The sequence below is a fragment of the Echeneis naucrates genome, chromosome 24, assembly GCF_900963305.1.
Source record: "Echeneis naucrates chromosome 24, fEcheNa1.1, whole genome shotgun sequence".
NCBI lineage: Eukaryota > Metazoa > Chordata > Actinopteri > Carangiformes > Echeneidae > Echeneis > Echeneis naucrates.
Window position 1 is genome coordinate 6,506,742 of NC_042534.1, and position 20,494 is coordinate 6,527,235.

A 20,494-nucleotide genomic window follows, 5' to 3' on the forward strand; every position below is an offset into this window, starting at 1 on the left:
AGCTCTTAATGTCTTAGTTCATCTTTGCATTTTCTCTCTCTCTCATAAATTTGATACGTGCAGAACGTACAAATATTAACACACATGTAGAGGCCAGCGAGCTAGATCTGTGTGCGAGTGTGTACGCCACATATACAAGAACAAGAACACACTAACACACAATGACAAACCTCAACTTGCAGGCTTCCCAGAGGCAGATGCCTCATTTGTCGTAGTTGCATGCAGTTTCCTCATTTGGAGCAGGTGAGCTGCAAACTCTGAGCTGGCTGCTGCCTGTATGTCTATGCGTGTTTACACAAATATATTCATTTCCACTGCATCAGTATTCACTCCAGCTCTCCACCTGCGCATAATTCCATAATGCTTCTGATAATGTAGCACCCTGAAAAACGACATCTCTCTTTCTCTTTTCACCTCCTCTCAATCACTCATCCTTTTTCCCCAGCATTCCTCTTGCCACACAAACAACACACTCCTATCCATCTGGTGATGGACGCGCGCTGCGGCTGCTTGTGTACAGTGGAACTCCACTGTTTATACATATCATATACATCTGATTAGCCCTAATGAGATTAGCACTGACCTGTTATTCACCATGCATCGTCGGGCTGCAGCTGCCAGGCACAGAGCAGCAACAAGAGACGCACACACGCACGCAAGTGCGCACTCATACATATGCACTATCTTTCTCATACACATACACTGGCAGTATTGCCATCAGCATCAGAGTCAGCATGTCAGCGGGAGAGAGAGAAACTCATTGTTTTCTCTGAGCTAAAATCACTCTGCCCTCAGATCACAGACAGACCCATGGGGTTTGATGATTTGATAGAAGACAGGAGTAATTATTCATTTCTCTCCATAGCTTATATGTATTCGTACTGCTTCGCTGCACAGTCAGTTCAAGTATCACAGTCACAAATTCTTCATCAGATAAATTAATGCATTTCTAAACTTTAGGATTTTTAGCTATTAATCTTCACGAGCCAGACAATCTTTTTCAGAAAAGAAAACATAAACAACAAAATGGCACTTGAGGTAGCAAACTCTGAGTGACTTACTGTATTTATTTAATCTGCCTCACTCTCGTGAGGGACATGGACACTAGTGGCAAATGTCTGCACATAACTAGAGAAAAATTTTAACAGCAGCGAAAAAGCCTCCCAAAGAAGTTTGTCCACTCCCACCCAGAGACAACATCCTCAGAGTCCATTTTCCAATTCCAATATTTACTGCTTTTATGACTTCGGATACCACAGCTGTCAGAACGTCGTAAACTTTGACGGCTTTTATATTGTTTCGTATTAATTGAGCCCTTTGGTTTTTTTGCCTCCAGTTTACTCAGTACTTAAAGATTAAGCCATTACTACTGCATTACAGAGTCATAATTCACGATATAACAATGTATTACTGACGACGGTGCATTACACGAGACCCTCCGTGAAGAAACTGAGTCAGTGCATTGAGAAGGTTACTGTAGTACAAAGAAATTAAATGACGAGAATTGAAAAAAGCTGAAATGTGACACATGTGATTTATGGGGTATATTATGGCTGGTTCAGGCTTCCTAGCAGAGAAAGGAGACCGGGCAGTGTCAGATAATTTTGCTAGAGGAAAAAAAAAAAGCCCTCAGGTGACTGAGGCTCACTGTAGTGTCATCTCTCTCTCTATCTCTGTCTGTCTATAACTTTTTCTCTCTGCCTCTGTCTGTCTGACCGCCTATGTTCTGTCCCAGTGCCCCACCAACTACCATCCATTCATTTCTATTTTTCCCTGCACTTCATCCTCTTTGTAGTTCTTTCAGTGTCTTATTCACTTGCTCTCTCCAGTATTTCACTGAGCTGTGCGTTTATGTTCCTCACTCTGAGTGCGGGTATATGGGTTGGCTTTGCCAGTCACTGTCATTTTAACTCTTTTTCTTTTGTGCGTTGGAGGTTTAATCCCTTCCTCACATTGCATTTCCACATGCTGAGGCAACAGAGCAGCCTCGTTGCATTTTTTAAATGCCTTTTTTTTTTTTGTCACAGGGAGGTGAGACTGGCTTCCACCGACGAGGACCCCTGGGTAAAGGATCCATTGATTTATGGATTAATGTGAAAGCACATTCATGGCTTTATTGTAGATTTAAGTGCACTTTGAAGGGGAATAAAGAACTACACTGGAGAGAATTTTAGTTTAAAAGGGAGGTTCCTGGGGGAGCGATGAGTGAGTGAGCCGAACTCTGTCTGATGTAGGTCTAAATATATCTTTATTCAGTATTGATATTGTGTTATGAAAGCACCCCCATCTTATCAAAAATTGTCAGATGCTTTAAGGTTGAAAAGTCTCCAGTTTACCCTTACATTGTACCTTTGTCATTTTCAAAGTGATCTTTTTGTTTCAGGAACTTTTTACATCCCAACAGTCCAACCAAAAATGGTCAAATGGCATTTTTGAACTTGGAAGGGAAAAAGTCAGAATGGGAGAGACACTTATTGACCTCATGGAGCTTTGACAACAAGCAATTTCTTTACATAGTGAAATGGGTAAAGCAGTTCAAATATGCACAGACTGCTCATGCTGGCTATCTAGTTCATTCTTCTGTTTGTTCCAAACAAACCACTGGTGGTAGTGCCAGAAACACCCTCTTGCATACCAAATTTCCCCCCATAAAGATGTCTGATAATAGGTGAAAGCAAAAGTAATAAGCTCTAAGTATACACAATTAAGAGTCTCTGAGCTAACATCAGCATACTAACACGCTTACAGTCATCATGATCACAAAGATGCTGTTGTTTAGTATGTTTACCAGGTTCACCAACTTGGTTTACTGTTGTAGCATGCTAAAACTAAATGCTGATGAAAATTTGCTTAGCTTTGTAGGTATTGGTGGTAAAGCGTTGAAAATCTGACCTGCTGCTGAGACAAACATCACCACGGATCCTCCAATTCATCTTGTGATGCACAAGAATGTGTGTACGATACTTCATGAGAATACATCAAATAGTTATTGAGGTGATTCAAACAAAACCAACAGGATCAATCTAATTGCAATGCTAAGTGTAGCACACTATCAGCAGAATTGATTGTCTGGAGAGCATGAATATGTGCTCAGGGCAGACCATCTGAAAGCTGTTGAGAAATTTCAGCGGTGGACTCACACACTGAAAAACAGACCTCACCATCCCCAGAGCAATGCTGCGGGAGCATCTTAAAATGCCAGATTGCAACTGTAAGTGACAGCACACGAAAAAACAATATGGCATGTGCCAAACAAGAGGCTGTGAATCCCCAGAGCAGTGGTGTCCCATCAGACCCTTCAGGCACCAGCATGCTGTTGGCAGCACTGTCCACTTCAGAGTCCACCCTAATTAGCCACACGCTGCCTAACCTACATCTGATTAAGTGGCTGTTTAACATGATGGCCTTTCTTCATATTTAATCAGCCTTTGGCCAAATTTAACGAAAGAGGCTGGTAGGTGCCCTCTCACCACAGGTTTTTCCTCCCCTTAGTTCATCAGCTGCTCTCTCCAAACTTTCCACAGTAACAAAGCTTTTGCTATTCAATCCCTTTGAAAACAAGCCAAGACATGGGTTGTGATTAAATGGTGAGACACTTAAGAACTAGGCTTCATCTGCATCAACCACCAGTTAGAGCTGGACTCCACAGAGCGGAGGAGGAGAGGAGAGATTTTTGGAGGGCTAAACAGTCCTTCGCGTTTCCCTACCATCTGGTGGAGAGGATGCAGGCAGTATGTGGGGAGTCTGGACTTGATTTATAGAGTAAACAACATAGGCAGTGTTAATTACATCTGGGTTGCTGCTAAACAGTGGGCATTTTGCAGGGGTCTCTCCAGATTACGAGAGTAGAATAATGCTATCAATTTCAAAATTGTTCAAGAATACGTGTTTGCTTAATGCATGCTGACATTTCAGGAGAATATGCACCAACTTGTTATTTTTTAATCTGCATTAATGGTACAACAGTACAGGATGGACGTGTGTGTGTGTGTGTGTATACACATGATAAGCATGACTCTTGCATGCCTTTCAGAACACTTGTATTAGTCAGTAGTTAGTATTCTGCATATCCTTTATACTGGGTAAATTGCAGCAATAGCACTTTGCGACGAAAAAAAAAAATCTAAGGCTGGCAAGGCCCCTTTCAGAGGGTCCTATTAGTATATTAATGGATCATTAAAATGGATGCAATAATGTGTAAGTGGCCTTTTAATGTTGTCGCTGGATGTGGTGGAGGTAATTTTGAATATTTTTACATATTGTTGGGTAACACAGCACATAACTATGAAAAACCTTTTATTACATTTCTTTTCTTACTATGAAGTAACCACTAACAAGAACTGCACAAATAAATCTTGCGGACTAAGCAGTACAATATTTCCACCTGATTGCATACAGTGTATGTTCTTTCTCGATCCATTCTGCACATTATTTCTATGGATGTGTGTGTGTGTGTGTGTGTGTGTGTGTGTGTGTGTCGGTGGGAGGGCAAGGCTCTTCAAGGATGATAGTTTGCCAAGGCGAACCAATATCCTTGAGCATGAGTGTGACCATGACACACACAACTCCTGCTGGCTGCATCAGCCTCCAGGGGCTGATTGTATGATAGTGATCTGATGATGGTTGTAGACGCTGATTGCAAGGTTTTTATTGTCCTATATAACATCAGCAGGTGCTCGCCTGCAAATATTCTCTGTCGCGTTCATCGTGCGCATGTGTATGTGTTATGTGACTTCAAAAGGGAGACACTGTTAAAGACTTTGTTGGTGTGAAGTCGAAATTCTATTGCATTACATTCTTTTCTTTCTTTTTACCTTTGTTTCGTAACATGTAAAGGCATTAAATGAAAGAGAAATTAATTTAAATGTGTTAGAAAGAGTGACATCAAAGAAAAGAAAAAAAAAAAAAATAGATGCCTGTTCACACTTCTGCCTGTTCCCGCTCACAAAAGGCTTCTATGGACCGAGGGAGCACTGGTGCTAATAATGTTGATGCTGTGCCAAGCCCAGCTGGTGGTGCCCAGCACAGGGCATCGAGTGTCTGCTCTCCACAGTCGCTGTCTTTAAAAGGCTCTCTCCTCTGCCAACGGGGATCAGAGGGAGTGAGATTGCATTGCTGTAATGGACGCAACCAACCTGTGAATCTGTGTGGAGCTCACACTGTTAGGTCTGTATGTCCTTTGTCAAATAAAACATCAAAACAACATGTTCTTCGTTTGTCCAAGCGCTAGAGAGCAGGCAGCAAAGTACAGCCTGATACAAACCTACATATACCATTATTCTTAAAAAAAAAAAAAAAAAAAGTTCTTTAAACACACAGAAAATAGCAAAGGAATAATCAGGGTATATTTAAAGCTTCTGCTATGTAGAAGACGTGATTTCAAATTTTTTTATATTTTAGGCATTTCTGTGTTCAGATCATTAAAGCTGATTGGCTGACATGTACAATTCGTCAATATCGTATCAGAAATAAGTAAAAAATTGGCCAAATCAGTTCTGCTGATGTATCGGTTGGCTGCTGTACGAAACAGAATTTGCTACCCAAAACTTCTACAGTATGAGTGGATATTTAGTGTGAACACATTCTGTGAGCCGCAGAACTTATTTAAGCTGCAGGGTAGAGACTGAAATCAGTTTTGAACAAATAAAAGGATTCCCCCAATGCTGAATCTAATTTCCAGCGAAGTTTATTTGTAGAGTGATTCATATCAGGCAAAATTACAGTATGTGTCCTGTATTCAATATCATATTGACTGGGGAGCGCGAAATTTGGCTCGGCACCCATACTGAGGACCTTCATTTGGTTGAAATGCTGAATGCGGCTCACGGAGAGCGAAATCCATGTGTCGGTACTCTCTTCCTATTGTCAGGCAGCCAAACCAAAGCCAAGCCCACCCCCCATTTCACACGAGCAACCAAACCTGGAGAACTGAATTTGGCGTACTACGGTGTGTGCTCAGCATGTTTCACACTTACATACAGTAAAATATAAACAGGCACTTGTATGTAAACATGCATGGTAAAACAGGCTCTAATCAGCTTGCTGATTCCTCCATCCTGCGCTCAGTGTGTGGGCGGCTCCCACTCTACTTCCAGCAGTCCTCGTTAATGCAGCAAGGTGTCTCTTCTCTCCCTCTGTGCATTTCTCAGCAAACCCGCTCCCTCCCGTTTTCCCCTCTCCGCTTCATTCTCAGCTCACAGTTTCACAAATTCAAGCCTGAATAGAATAAAGTTTACTCTTTCTGCAGTTCTTCGAAAGTATACTTGCTGTGTATGCAGATGTAACATATTGCACTAAGGTTATTCTAAAAGCAAAAGCTGTAATACAGATGTAAAGAAATGCCAAAAAAATATCATGTATCAATTGCTAAGGGAAGTACACAAAGAAGAAACCTGTTCAAGCGTTTACATTGGAACCAAGCAAATCGTGGCTAAAAGGATTCATGCTTTTAATACAGAAGCCTCACAAAAAATAAACTCGCATGTCTCTCACTTCATATAAAAACACACGCAATTTGGTTTTCTTTTTCGGAATAAAATCCCGGGGCCCATTGCACAAAAACTAATTTGCAAGGACCGCTCATGCGTTGTCTGCAAATGGCGTCAGCGTCACATTTCACAAATGATTGTCACTCACAAATTACAGATAAATCTGTGAGCTTTCACAGAGATCTAAAATGCACAGGCACGGGTTGCAAAAACACAGGGGAAGGGTAGCAGGGTGGTGGTGGTGTGGGAGGTTTCATGTTGCAAAAGCAGAGCTTTCATATAGCAAATTTGGTGAAATGAAGACCAATTTGTGCATGCATCATGGAATCCTCGGTGCGTGGGCATACAATTTGTATCCCGTGAGGGAAAAATGCATACTGCCATACAAGGATACAACCACACTCAATAGCTAATGCTAAAGAAACACCAGCATGAATGGCATTTTATAGACACGGTATAACGTATGTCACCAAAGCTTTTCTTCAATATTGTGTGCAGCCCCCCGCAAAAAAAAAAAAAAAAAAAAAAACCCGTAATGACTGTACTCGGAAGAGAAAAGGCAATTTACAGTCTTGCGTTGGGAGCAAATGCTGTGTTGTTGGGTTTTGGGTTTTTTTTTTAATCATTGTCATTAGCAATTATTTACAGTATCATGGGAGAGTTTGCTGAGCAGTCATGTTCCTGTCCTGAAGTGAAGTTTCTCGCTCAAGGATATGTTTGCTGCTGACAAAAAGGAAGAAAGCGGTTTTGAAAGTGTGTTCAGCGTTTTCACGTGTTTGTTGCTTTTCCAATTCATTTACCTTGTACTAGTCTTGCATGCTTTTTTATTGCCCCATGTGAGCTGAAGGAGCAGTCCCATCATGCCTTTTCACATTACCCAAACAACTGCTCTCTATTAATAACAGATTCATTATTAGGAGCTATTACACCAGGATTTTCAATTGTGTTGAGGACACTGGAGAACATCCTGTCCTCTGTTGAGGTAATTATAGCTCAATGAAATGTAGACATAAATGAAATGTTGCAGATGTAGAAAATATCTGGGCCTAAAGCTTCAGCGAGGCGTACAACTAGGGAACTGTTTTTTTTTTCCTCAATTAAATCCAAGTATATACTTAGTTCAGTGAATGGGGATTTAAAAGAATTCAAATTAAAACAAAGCGTTAAACCCAAATATCTCATTAGCTGCAGGCAATAATTATACACAGATGGGACAAAATAACCATCAGACTAGATGTGAACATATCTAATGTGTATATCTATCTATCTGTACACAGGTTTGGGGTCTCTAAGTGCTGTTAATTTACATAAGTTACAACAATTTGAGTTATTAATTACTCCAGGGATATTCATCAAATGATGATGCAGACGATATCATCCGCAGTTTCACATGCACACACAAACGAACTGGACTAATTAGCATCCCCAGACTTATTATGCATCGTTCAATGTCAGAGATGCCTCTGACAAACAGAGTTAAAAGGCAGAGGCCAAGTGCGTTTGTGTCGGCTCATCTGCTTTAGCCAAAGAGGGACTTCTCATTATGCATTCTTCCCTGAGACAACACTCAGCCTTACCCAAGGCACAGAGTGTCACTGTGATTATACACTAGCCTGCATTAATGCGAGCCTAGTGGTGTGAAAAAACATCACATGCACCTCTCAACGCTAGGAACATCCCCACCCCCATCTCCTATTTTTCCTGCTCATCATCAACAACACCCCCGCCCCCCGCCACCATTTCACCTACTGCACCTTCCCCCTCCCTCCCCCTCTCAGTCAATCAATCCTTCATGAAATCGCAAGGTGACACAGGCAGCGTTGTCCTGGTAACCATCGCTACACAACTGTTGCCTGGCCACCAAGCACAAACAAGCCCAGAGCCCAGCAAGGCTTCTGTGTTGCATAGAATGACAAGGTAAGAGCGAGGAAATAAAAGGCTGGAGGGAGGGTCGCGGGTGTAAGGTCACACGCTGCCTGCTGCAGGCCTTCTACACTTTCATTTAATGATACCCTTCAAGGTGGCTTCTCTGCCCAAAGCGCTGCAGAGAAAATGATCAGCGAATGTACAAACAAATTAGACACATTTGAGTTGCGGACAAACCAAACATTATTATAACCCTTGCATTCATAATGCAGGTACAGGCTAAACACCCAGCGAATCGCTTCTCAATTACGCCTTTATGATACCATCAAAATCACAATGTGTATACTCTCTGCTCTTTCGCTCATTATAAAAGAATCCTCTTAGGGAGGATCACCCTCAAGAAAATAATACATCAGTCTGGATTTATAAACAGAGTGCTCTAATGAAGTATTTTATCAAGCTTGAACGAGACTTCGGACGTATAATTTTTTTTTTGAAAGCAGTTCTGATCCAGTGAGATATGTCAATAAGTAGTATACGATCTGACAAAATGATTCCTGCAATGCTAATTCATCAATTCAACATTTCTCTGCTAATATCCATTAATTTTCAGTGTAGGGGAAAAAAAAAATCAAGTGATTTAACCTCTTTGTGCATTGCATTAATCTTTTTGCATAACATAACTGGTTTGCTTGTTTTTCTGCACTTGAGTGCCGCTTGGGGAGGAGGATGCACTTACCAGTGTTTGTGGGGGATAAAATTTGATTTTTCTGTAATTACGACACTGTGTGCTGCATGTTTCTAACAAGATATTACGCTAAATTGCGATGTATTTACATGGTTTTACTTGAGAAAGTGAAGTTAAAACATATTTATTTCCATGACTGTTTGTTTTCATATTTCAATCTATGTCAGAAGGATGTGATTGATACACAAACAGGCATCATATCAATGTGAACGCCTGTCTTCACGTGTTTGATGTGAAGACACTTCTTTCATTACACAGATTTCTCATAGCAGATCTTAAATCTGCCAAGAAAAAAGAAAAACTGGCTGAAGGAAAGAAAAAAAGGTGTTTGTCTGCAAGAAAGGTGTTGTGAAGGAAGTGTGGGGGGCGAGGGATTGGGAGGGGGGCTAAATGGACTGTTTACAACAAGACACACAGAGAGGGACCTTGAACGTCCATGACGAGCTCCATTCCAGTTTTCACTTTCAAATCACCTTATCCAATGCTTTTTTGGATGGCATCCTAAAAAACCAAGGCCATAATTTCCATCCAATTTGCTCCCTCTCTCTGCATGAACACTGACAGATTGTCATATTTTGGCCACGCTCCCAGAGGAGAGTTGTGAGAGGCAGGAGGGCAGATAAACGGCTATTACCATTCACACCGGCTCATTACGGAGCATTTAGACCCAGGAGCCCCAGCCCAAAAGCTCCATGCAAAGGGCGTTCCTTGTTGCTCCCATGCGAACTCCAGGAACCCTGAACCATAGAACTCGTGATTGACAACTTGTTCTCTTGTTTGTTTATCTACATCCAAATATATATATGAATAAAGATAATTTTATACTAACTGATGGATTGCAGTTACAATACCATGGCCTCCAATTATTTTGTTTCCTTGGATACAGAAGGACCAAAAAAAAAAAAAAAAAAAAAAGCACATCTCTGCATGCAAAGCACACCACATGCATTACACAAGCAGCATAAAAAAGGTTTCAGCCTACCGTCATGAATCCATCCAGCAGGCCCGAGTCTGGTTTAGGTGGAGCTTGTAGCCGCTCCATTGACCACTTCTCGATGATTGATGACACCTGAGAGTTTTCTGTATTGAGGATGCGGAACCCAGTCATGTTGACTCCACTGTAACGATATGGTTCCATGTCCAGGGCAAAGAGGTCCTAGACACATTAAGAGGAAAGTCTAGATGTGTTTGAGCTGGGGACTTCATTTCTCACCTTTGGTGGTGTGCTGCTGATTCTCTTAACATCTATTAGCCCTAATAATTTAACAATCATTTATTATAGTTATTGGAGTAGCAGGGTTTGCAAGAGAAGTGAGACTGGAAGAGTACAGTTGAGGGGATTTCAGGATTTTATCTCATGCTGAGGCAGTAGCCTTGATTAAAGCAAAGCTTTCAAGGTTACAGGAAGGCTTTTGGTGGACTGCCATCTATCATGCGGAAGTGAAAGGACAACCCAATTGTCCTGCATACAGCATGTCTGGCATCTCACCAGGCAGATGTCTCTGGGACGCAACAACACAGTTGACAGAGCAACAGCAGGTGATGGACACATAGTGGGGGGGTGCCATGGTCAATGTTTACAGTCCTATTCCGAAAGCAGCATGGATGGCTTGGTACCAGTATACAACAGTTTTGGGCAGCACAGTGGCCTCCAACCTGCCAAACACTGGCGGATGTTAAAGTAGGCATGTTGCCACCTCAACAAGCAGCAGCGGAAGCAGCAGCATGCCACTGAAACACGCCTATAATCACTATTCTCTTTCCTCTCCCAATGACATACCTGCTGTCATTCACTGCCCTTTCATCCAGCCAGATTCCGAGGTGGATGCACAAGGGAAAGCTGCATGTGCCCGGCCCTGGTAAATGTCTTTTTCAGGTCAGGTTTCGCCAACCTTTCCCTCACCCTTTTGCAATTGTGCTCCAAACAACACAGCATGCCATTTATTTGTTAGGGCTATAATGGACCAAATTGGTGACAGTCTCATCTGCTCAGGGCTATTATCTAAGCTCTCTGTCTTCTTTTCTCTGTGCTCAGCGAAGATGTGCTGCATTTCCTCTGGAGCGTAGCAATCTTTGTAGTGGCTAGATCAAAGAACTTTGGAGAACTTCAATCGCTGCCAGAGTCAGAATAAAATATAACCAACTGCTTTTGTTTCCTGCGCTCAGGGTTGTAGACAGCCATGTGGGGTGAAAGGGTTGGCGAAGAATTTAGAAAATAAAGGGAAGTTAAACTGATACTTTAAATGGAAATACATTTATAATCAGTGATACGACAATTAGTCAGCTTTTCCAACGTTTTCTATTTCTATCACGAAGAAGTTGGCACTTATAATAATAAGATGTTTTTCTTTGACTGGCTCTTGGTTGCGTTATATTTAATTTTGTTCTAAAAAAAAAAAGAAAAAGAAAAAAGAAATATTGACTTGCAACAAACAAAAAACAGAATGTTTGCACTGTGGTAAGCCAAGAAAAAGACAACTATCCAAACCCCACACATTTCCAAGCTGAAGGAGCAGTACAACAAATAAAGTACATGTAGCATTGCAATTTTTTCAACAAAGAAGTGCAGGTAAACTTACCAAGGTAGTGAAAATATAATGGTAGTACTCTGTCATCATACCCATGGCCAGTGCCTACATGGAGGAAGGGAACAGTAGTAGTGAGTAAAAATCAAACATTAAAAGCTTAATGCTCTGTTTGTTTTATTTCATTCAACTTTAATTTAACCTGCAGAGCCATTCTGACGTTAACATCACGTCCCTGGGCACGAAGGCAGCTGAGGATGGAGATTTAAATTTTAAGAGCCTATCAAGTGCATTTTGTATTAACGCTCATGACTGATTAATTGATTCACTGAATTAATATAAGTCTGAGAAATGCACCAAATATTCCTCTCAATAGCGAGACCGACAACTGAGAGAACAATTCAAATCTATTCAGACACATCTAAAGCTTTAACTACCTGCTTAAAAAAAATTAAATTAAGTTAAAAAAAAAAAAAAAAAAAAAAATCAGATTTATAATTAGATACTTCTCACACAAAATGTGTTGTTTGTCCTGATATGATTTTGTTTATTTCACAGCGCCTTCTCAATGTGATAAGAAACAAAAGTCCACATGAAAAGTTTGTTATTTTCTGTGCAGATACTATTTTTGCAGTCCAGAAAACACAGCGTGTGGTCACACTGAACACAAGAATTGAGCTCAGTGCCAACTTTAAGCCAAATGAATATACTGAATTGAGCTGTCAATGTGCAGTACTTTTTCATTTTTGTGGCCTCTAAGTATTCATCATCAATAAATAATCATTCTAGTTGCTTTCTACAGAAACACAGCTGTATCCAGAGTTCAAACAGAGCAATATACCCATGAGAAGACTTCAATTCAATTGGCGTCCACACAATAATCTGCCTCTGTTAAATGAATTTAACATGCCTTTGAGCAGAATTGGGCTTTCTAATTAAAAAGCCTTTATTGTGCAATGGAGAGCATCCATTATGACGGGTCAGTAGTAGAGATCTAATATTCTGCAAAGAGATTAAAACTGCACCAAGTGGAGAGTAGGTATCAGAAACATTTGCATCACTTCTTAGGAGAGGGTTAATAAAGGCAATGTACATGAACTTACTGTTTTAGTAAAATGAATGAACTACAAGTGTAGTAGGCTACTGAGCCTATGTTTCTATAAGAGGAAATTATGTAAATTTTGGGACTGCAGCTAATTCACTTTTAATTAAATTCAGGAAGCGCAATGATAAAATTATCCATCTTTTTCCCCAAACTTAGCAGAATGTTCCATCACTTCGACTGTTATCACTGCTGATTAATAGTACTGAATACGGCTGCAAACCAAGGTCAAGTCTTGAATTTGCCCCGACCAATCATTGAAAACCTAAAACTTTCACAACAGTTCAGTTCAGAGTCCAATCTACAGCCCCCCAGGTTTGGTTTTGCAATGAAGCTATCTATCTATCACTATCTTTTATGGCTCATTAAGGTAGATTCGTACCTGCTTAAGGATCCAGGCAGCCATCTCATGTCCACAATCAAAGATGACATGAAACTCCTTTGCTTTCTTCATCTCCTTCAGAAGTGGCTTGGCGTCCTTGGTCTCTGTGGGCAGCTGTCGGATCTTCAAACGAATGTTGTATCGTGATGGCGCCTTGATCAGCTCCTGAAGTCGAATGAGACCTGGAGACAAAGAGGATACATATAGCGTGAAAAATGAGTTTTAAAGATGTAGCAACATAGTGTTTGATCTGCCACCATTTTGAAGTATCACAAGAGGCCACCAAAAAAAAACAAAAAACAACAAAAAAAAAAAAAAAAAAAAGACAACTGGATTCAGGTTTTCTCAGCAGAAAAGGGCTCATATGCATGCCTTCCTAATCCACAGTCTATTGATCCTCCTACTCATGCCTGGCAAGCAAACAGACTGCAACAGACCTATCAAGAGAATTTAACACCAAGCCAGCACATTGCACTCTTTTATACGAAAAGCATAAAATAGAAAGAGCTGCGATCTGCACCCTCCTACAGAAACTTCCAATCCCACAGAAGGCTCCTGAATGTTTAAGCGCTATCGTCTTCCATGATACCATACAGCAACATGGAATAGGTTCAATTTTATCCTGATGGAAAGCCGTGGTCAATGCAGGCTCTCCTGTCTCCCTCACACACACTTCAAATGTGCTCTGATGAGAGTGGCTCTGTTTGCCCACCTTGTACTTGCCCCTAGGGAGCCCGATGCCGCCGTCACATATTGAGCTACAATCTTCACCTTTCATTTCTCGACCACACGCTCAGGTAGAAAGCTCTCCGGGAGATACTGTGATGAGATTACAATGAGTTTCTCCCTCAGTAAAGAACTTCAGAGTCCAGGGATGAAAGAGGCTGGATTGATGGGCGAGATGATTACTTGTCATGGGTATAAAAATGGTTGGAGCAGCAAGGATAGTTTGAGTGGGAACTGGTGGGAGATAGGATTTTTTTTTTTTTTTTTTTTTTTTTGTGGAATCACTTTAAGATAGCTCAGCCTATTTTTTATTTTGAAATGAAGTGCTGTGTGAGCAGTTTAATGGTGTAACTGTGAGTGGGGTTGGGTCTCCCCGAGGCCTACAGCATGAGTGGTGTGAAATAGGAGCCGGTCTTGTTGTGAAAAGTACTATTGTAGGGAGGAATACTGAACCTCCTAGAGATTTCCCCAGGTAATCCCAAAAGATCCCTTCTCTAGGGCATGTCTGCGTCTTCCTGTTTTTGTTCATGTTGACACTTTGGGAGGTGTTAAGCAAGGAAAAAAAAAAATCTGTCAAGGGAGCTCCACGTTTGGGTAACACTGTCAGCGTAGATGTTTGTGGGCTCTGGCTAATGCCTTCAGACTTTCCCCCTGGATCCTCTAACGGCTGTGTGTGAATATTTTATTCCCTCCGATAGTTTTTCCTGCCAGCCGTCAGATAGGCTCCAATCAGCAGCATGGAGCCCTGGAGCATGAAGCTGTGTGATTACAGCCTGGGACTGGGTGGAAGCTGCAGTGGGGGGATGCGATGCGGCTATGCAGCTGTCACACTTTTCAGGGGGCGTCAGGTGCTTTACAGCAGAAATGCACCAAAGAGGAGGCTGAAGCGACTCCTATCTGACAGAGAAAGAGGCGAGAGGTCACCTTTTGGCATGTCGCTAGGGCAGTTTGCTTGAGAATGATGGCGTTAACATACTGAGCTCCAAGGCAGGAAGTGAAGAGAGGTCAAGGAGATGAGTCAGAATAATGTGGCAAGTGGGACAAGTCATTGGGATATCATCCGAGGTTAATGTACAGGCTCCAGCGATGCTGCAGGACTGGCTGTTTATTGAAATGTATGCAACAGATGTCAGATATACCAGAGGAAGCAAAGTAGCAGTAAAGCTAACATTCTCAAGATAATGTTACTTAATAAAAAGGAGCAAAAAAAGACTTAAATATCTATTTAGAGGCACAATTTAAGACACCAACTACAAGACAATATTCATTTTCTGAGAGCGGGGAGTGAATTCATTATGCAACCTGTCTAAAATTTAAACCTCATCTCAACTCTGTCTAATTTACTTACATTAAGTTGTCAGCCACATCGTGCCAAATCGCTCGTAAATTGCGAATAAGCATTTGAATATTGTTATCTTCTCTGGAGCGGTTACACTTTACCTCATAAAAATATCACTGCACTCCAGCTAAAATATGACTGGTCTTTTAAAATGCACATTATGAGCCACTCCACAAAGTCACACAATACACAAAATGGCTCAAAGACACATTTGATTGCCACCCTCCGAGATCAAGTGTCTCTGTGTGTTATTAATGGTTGTTGTCGGCCCACACATACTACAGTTGTGCATTGCATTAATCTGAAGAGACATTGGGTCATTCTGGGTAATGTGGGTCGCTTTTTTTTCTATGTGCTGCTCACTCTCCTGGAAGACTGACATGGGCAGCACCTGGAGGACTGAGGCAGAACAGTAAGCTATTGATTTCTGAATTAACTTGACAGGTTACAAAGCACTCTCTGAACTCTGAGAAGCAGTGTTGCTTTTTGTACCTCACCTGGTACCTTGTGCTTTTTTGGACAGTTTAGGTTGTAAAAGCTGCAGGTTTTTAAACAGTGTCACATCCATCATTATCACACAGACACACAAAACAAAAAAAAAGCACACTGCACTGGAAGATGAAGTCAGACAACAACTGTACCTGTACCTGTGCTATCATCATAGACCACAGTGACTGTTCTCCACTTGAAGAAATGCACCAGGTCAAGGATGGCTCTACTGAGGGAGGAGAAGTCGGGGTACAGGCTGACATAGTAAGAGTCCCTGTTGTCTGACACTTGATGCTTCCACTTGGTCTGGATGTGCGGCACTCCCAGAGCATTGCAGATGGACTGGACTGCATTAGCCGATGAGCTGTGTGAGGGGCCAAAAATGGCCGCCACACCGAGGGAAAGCTGGTCACATGCTGATGGAATAACAAGAGGGTTTTATTGTTTTTAAAGTCTTAGTGTACAGAACAAACAGATGTTTGATAATAATTAAAGCCAAAATGATTTCATTCACCTTTTAAAAATCTGGGGAAAGCAGATTAACAACCACCTTATTTAACATTTTATATTAATAATAACAAATATTTTAACATTTGAAGCTAGTTTATCTGAGTTATTATGAAAGTCTTAACAATGTAGATAGTATTCAATCTAAATCTAATTTAATAGGCACCAGTTATGTGTAGTTTCAATATTTTTTATTTTGTTTTTCTCCATTCACTGTTTTCTCTTTTGTTTCTATGAATATCTAGATCTTGTCTCATGCATATGTGAATAAAAAATATATATATGCCAAAAAAATACAACTAATTACAGAAAAATAATACTCAATTAACCTCAATGTCTTTTTTGCGACGTGTATAATCCCTGGTAATTAATGTTTTGTGTGACAGTACGAAACCCAAAAACCCAAAATTTTCAATGATTTATTTTGGATTATTGGACAGACTGTTAAATATATAGAGTAAGTTTCATAAATAGTTCTCAAAAAAAAAAAAAATTCAATGTCACTTTATATATGGGAACAATAGCACAAAAAAGCACCACAGTTATTTGCAAACAAAATGAGGTGCTGCTAAATTTTTCCTACATAAATCCATACTAACCTTTCCGGGAGGCCTCGAAGCTGTCGAAGATGTTTATTCTCTGGATGTCATAGGTCAGAGTCGTGTTGGGGAGCAAAGTGCGGTTCCTGTTGATTGTGTTCAAGGCAAATTTAAAGGCTAGTTCCTCTGCTCCAGAAGGGCCGCTTTCTATGGATTCAAATATTCCTCCTAAGGGTGAAGAAGAAGAAAAAACTAAATCAACACAGAGCAAGAACTCTGAATTGCAACCCCTTTCTTCTGTGATTGCAATAGATTCCTCAGCACAAATGACATTCAGGTAAATGGATGATATGATGCAGGCAATTACAGCACAACAGTTATTTATTTATTTTTTTTAAACACCTCAGTATTTGTACTCATATTATTGATGCCATTGTGCTTGCTGCTTCACAGAGCTCAGTCACACAATGACATAAAACAGATCTACATTGCGGATTAGGCGTTTGGATCAGGGCTGATTTGCATTCGGTGGCAGTCGTCAGTGTAATTATAGGCAATTAGTTCTGTTGGGAGGTGAGTTCAGGGGTGGGTGCCCTTCTTTAACTCCCTCGCTCAGCCTTGACAGAAAGGTTCACTCCTCAATTTTGTCCCATTGATTTTAATGATTCTCAAATGAGAAGAGAGCAAAGAAAAACGGGACTGCAAGGAGTGAAGAGATTAAGGTGAAAATACAGAAAGGTAGAGAGTAGAAAGAGCATGAGTATATAAAATGACATAGGAGGAAGCAAATGACAGGTTGTGAAAGAAAGGGTCAGAAAGCTATAACATTTTCTGAAATATTTAAATGCACTTATTAAAAGCAAATCAACTCAGTGGCTTGGATTCTTACTTCAGCCCAATATTCCACCGTTAGTTTTGTTGGTCTAAAAAGGGAAAGGATCCGAAAGTGCCATGCTGTGCCTGCCTAAGAAATCTTGTTACCTTTTGGATATATGAGAATTGCACGTTGTGACGCTCATTAATCGTCAAAGTAAACGCCTCAACAACACAAGTGACAAATAAAAGACACTGCTCCACCGCCGCATGAGACAGACAATATAATTACTGCCGCAAAGTAAGGCGCTGTCACCTTAAAAGAGCTCCCATCAGGCTTGTCAGTTATTTTTATAAAGCTCCAGATGGCCTAGAGGAAGTTGATGTTTGAACTGACCAAATGCGTCTCATTTAAAGATTTTGTCACGATACAATTTAGCAGTAAAAAATGCAAATTGGAAAATTCATTTCCAACGTACAGGAACAAATTGTAGCTATAAATATCTTTTCTTCCTTTTTACCATCATCACCATGTAATTTACAAGCCAGCCACCCAGGACGTAGCTAATTTCAGGTGTAGATGGGGTCAGTGAGGATGATCACAGCGCATTTTTCACACATTCATCATTGGAATGAAGCAACGCCATTATTGGTAATACAATCTGCCAGAGGGTGTAGCATATTAACATATCCATATTTTACAAAGACTAATTCTACGTCAAACAGCTGAAAGGGTTGGAGAGTCAGGTAGCTATTTTCAACTTTCAAAATAAACATTATCAAAAATATGCTCCAACATCTAGTGGACCTTTGAGGATGGACTAAATACTGAGACAGCTTTATGGAAATCAAAGGCAACGAGAGTGAATGGGGGGGGGGGGGGGGGTTTGATGAAAAGGGCAGTTCTGAGAAACACTCTCACAGAGAAGACCAAAGTTTAGAAGCCCATCCACGGTTCCCACCCTCTCATAGGACGGAAAGTTGGTTTGATGAAATCCGAACTGGAAGGGAAAAAAAGTTTAAAGCCTGTTTATTGATTCAATTATAGAGGGCGAGAGAAAAGTGAGGCTGGAAGAGGAAAAGACAGAGAGAGTGAGAGTGACGCATTTTTAAAAGAGTGGAAAACGAGCGAGAGAGCTTTACATTAATAGACCCCAGCAGGCTATAAATAGCAGCTGGCCACAGCAGGGAATGATAGAAAAGGAGTGCAGGAGGGCAAAGAGGATGTCATTAACTTAGAGAAGCGAGCTCTATCACTGTCACCACACTACAGCCATTAAGTTATGCTTTTTTTTTCTCTATAGCTGATACAATTTATGTTTTTTTTTTTTTTTTTTATGCGTGTGTCTACGTGGATGAGGGACCAACTTATAAAGGTACTCAATGCTTTGTGTCATGAATTGAGCCATAATAATGAGGTTTTCTGGTGTCAGTCTTGAAATACAGCAGCGATGTCATGTGAACATGTTGCTATTCACAGCATTTCATTTGACTGCAATGGCACATTAATCTTCAAAAGAACGAATACCCGAGTATCAGCATTAAAGATGATGGGAATCATGTCAGCCTGACCTAATAGATAATTATTATACTATTGCCCGAGGGAGCAGATGAAGCTCGGCTGGCCTGTTCAACGAGTCTGAAAAGGAGCATAAGGATATTAAGTTGGGTTCATCAGATTTCCTTGGCACACCGTATGAGCATGCTGATTTTAAAGTAACTGTATATCTTAGGGGACACGGAGGAGCAGAAACATTGAATTGGGTTTTTCGAAGGAGGTGTCAAAAATGGAATTACCTTGGAATAACCTTGGAATAACCTTGGATTTGCTTGGTTCACATTTTTACAGATCTTCCATGTTGTTTACACCAAATCATGAATCTGACATTTCTCTCCAAACTGGACTGGGCATCTTGGACTTGCATACATCAATGTGGGATGTAATGCATATTTAAAGTCTAATAAAGCTCTGCCTTGTATCATCCATCCTGCTCTCACTACTTGCTGTTGTGGTCCGTCTGATTGCAGGTGCGTGAGTTACAGCTGAGATAATCAGTGTGTGTGTGTGAATTATGGAGCCGCCATCATTGGGACTGGAGTGAATTATGGTGCAAATGAAAGCTCTGAGTGAGTTATGAGCTGGATAATCACCCTGACGAAAAAACAGGCTCGCTGATCTGAGTGTCTGAGTGTGTGAGTGGAAGAGATAGAGAGAGAGTGGGAGAGAGAGATAAAGAGAGGGAGAGAGAGCAAAAGGAGGAAATGAAAGTGTAGTGTGGGAGGGCGCCTCCTCTATGTAAATTTTATTCCCTTTTAATGTTTGTTCAGAATTAATCAGCTGTATTTTGTGCTGAACATTAACTTAATTTCTGTCGGAAACCAAACTAATGTTTAATTTGAAATCATTCCTGGTAAACAGAGACCTTTGACCTGTGAAAGACACACAAAACAAAAAACAACACAAGACAAACAGTAAATACAGATGAAACTGTAGAAAGATGTGTATTTTGGTAAAATATATTGTGCTGCTTAATCTTTTTTTTTTTTTTTAACAAATGTAAATAGAAGCAGGGAGGATTAACTTTTACTACAAAAAGAACTATGAATTAAACTACACTATACTCTCTAAAGGATGCCCTCATACAAGGAGGAGACGGGAGTCAGATATGTTGCCATGGTGACTCATACATCTATGCCATGGTTGAGAAGCATCTGCAGTTTTGGAACCTGAACAGCTGATTGGTGGAGGAAGGGCATTGTGATAGTGCGGACGGGCTGTCTGTGTGACTAATGACCAGCAGCGCAGCTGCAGGATAGTGGTGGGCTGTTGGGTGGCTGCCATGGCAACCGACGAGCAAAGTTGTCGCTAGGGCAAGTGGCACAGGTAGGCACATGAAGTCACTCTGTTAGGCTCCAGGCCCTCCACTCAACACACCCCACGCCCCCAGCCTGCTTCTGTCACCCTCCGTC

The 20,494-nt window shown here is 41.0% G+C and overlaps 1 protein-coding gene across 1 annotated transcript in view; it reads right to left on the bottom strand.

Annotated features, from left to right (window-relative positions):
* The window catches only part of LOC115037457 (glutamate receptor ionotropic, kainate 2-like), a 53,268-nt gene that overhangs the window by 19,280 nt on the left and 13,494 nt on the right, over positions 1 to 20,494 (bottom strand). The window contains exons 2-6 of the mRNA XM_029496018.1: positions 16,772 to 16,939; positions 15,818 to 16,081; positions 13,112 to 13,293; positions 11,682 to 11,735; positions 10,085 to 10,258 (exon numbers count right to left, since the gene is read on the bottom strand). Coding sequence (XP_029351878.1) covers positions 10,085 to 10,258; positions 11,682 to 11,735; positions 13,112 to 13,293; positions 15,818 to 16,081; positions 16,772 to 16,939 — 842 coding nt within the window. The remainder of the gene's footprint in view (positions 1 to 10,084; positions 10,259 to 11,681; positions 11,736 to 13,111; positions 13,294 to 15,817; positions 16,082 to 16,771; positions 16,940 to 20,494) is intronic.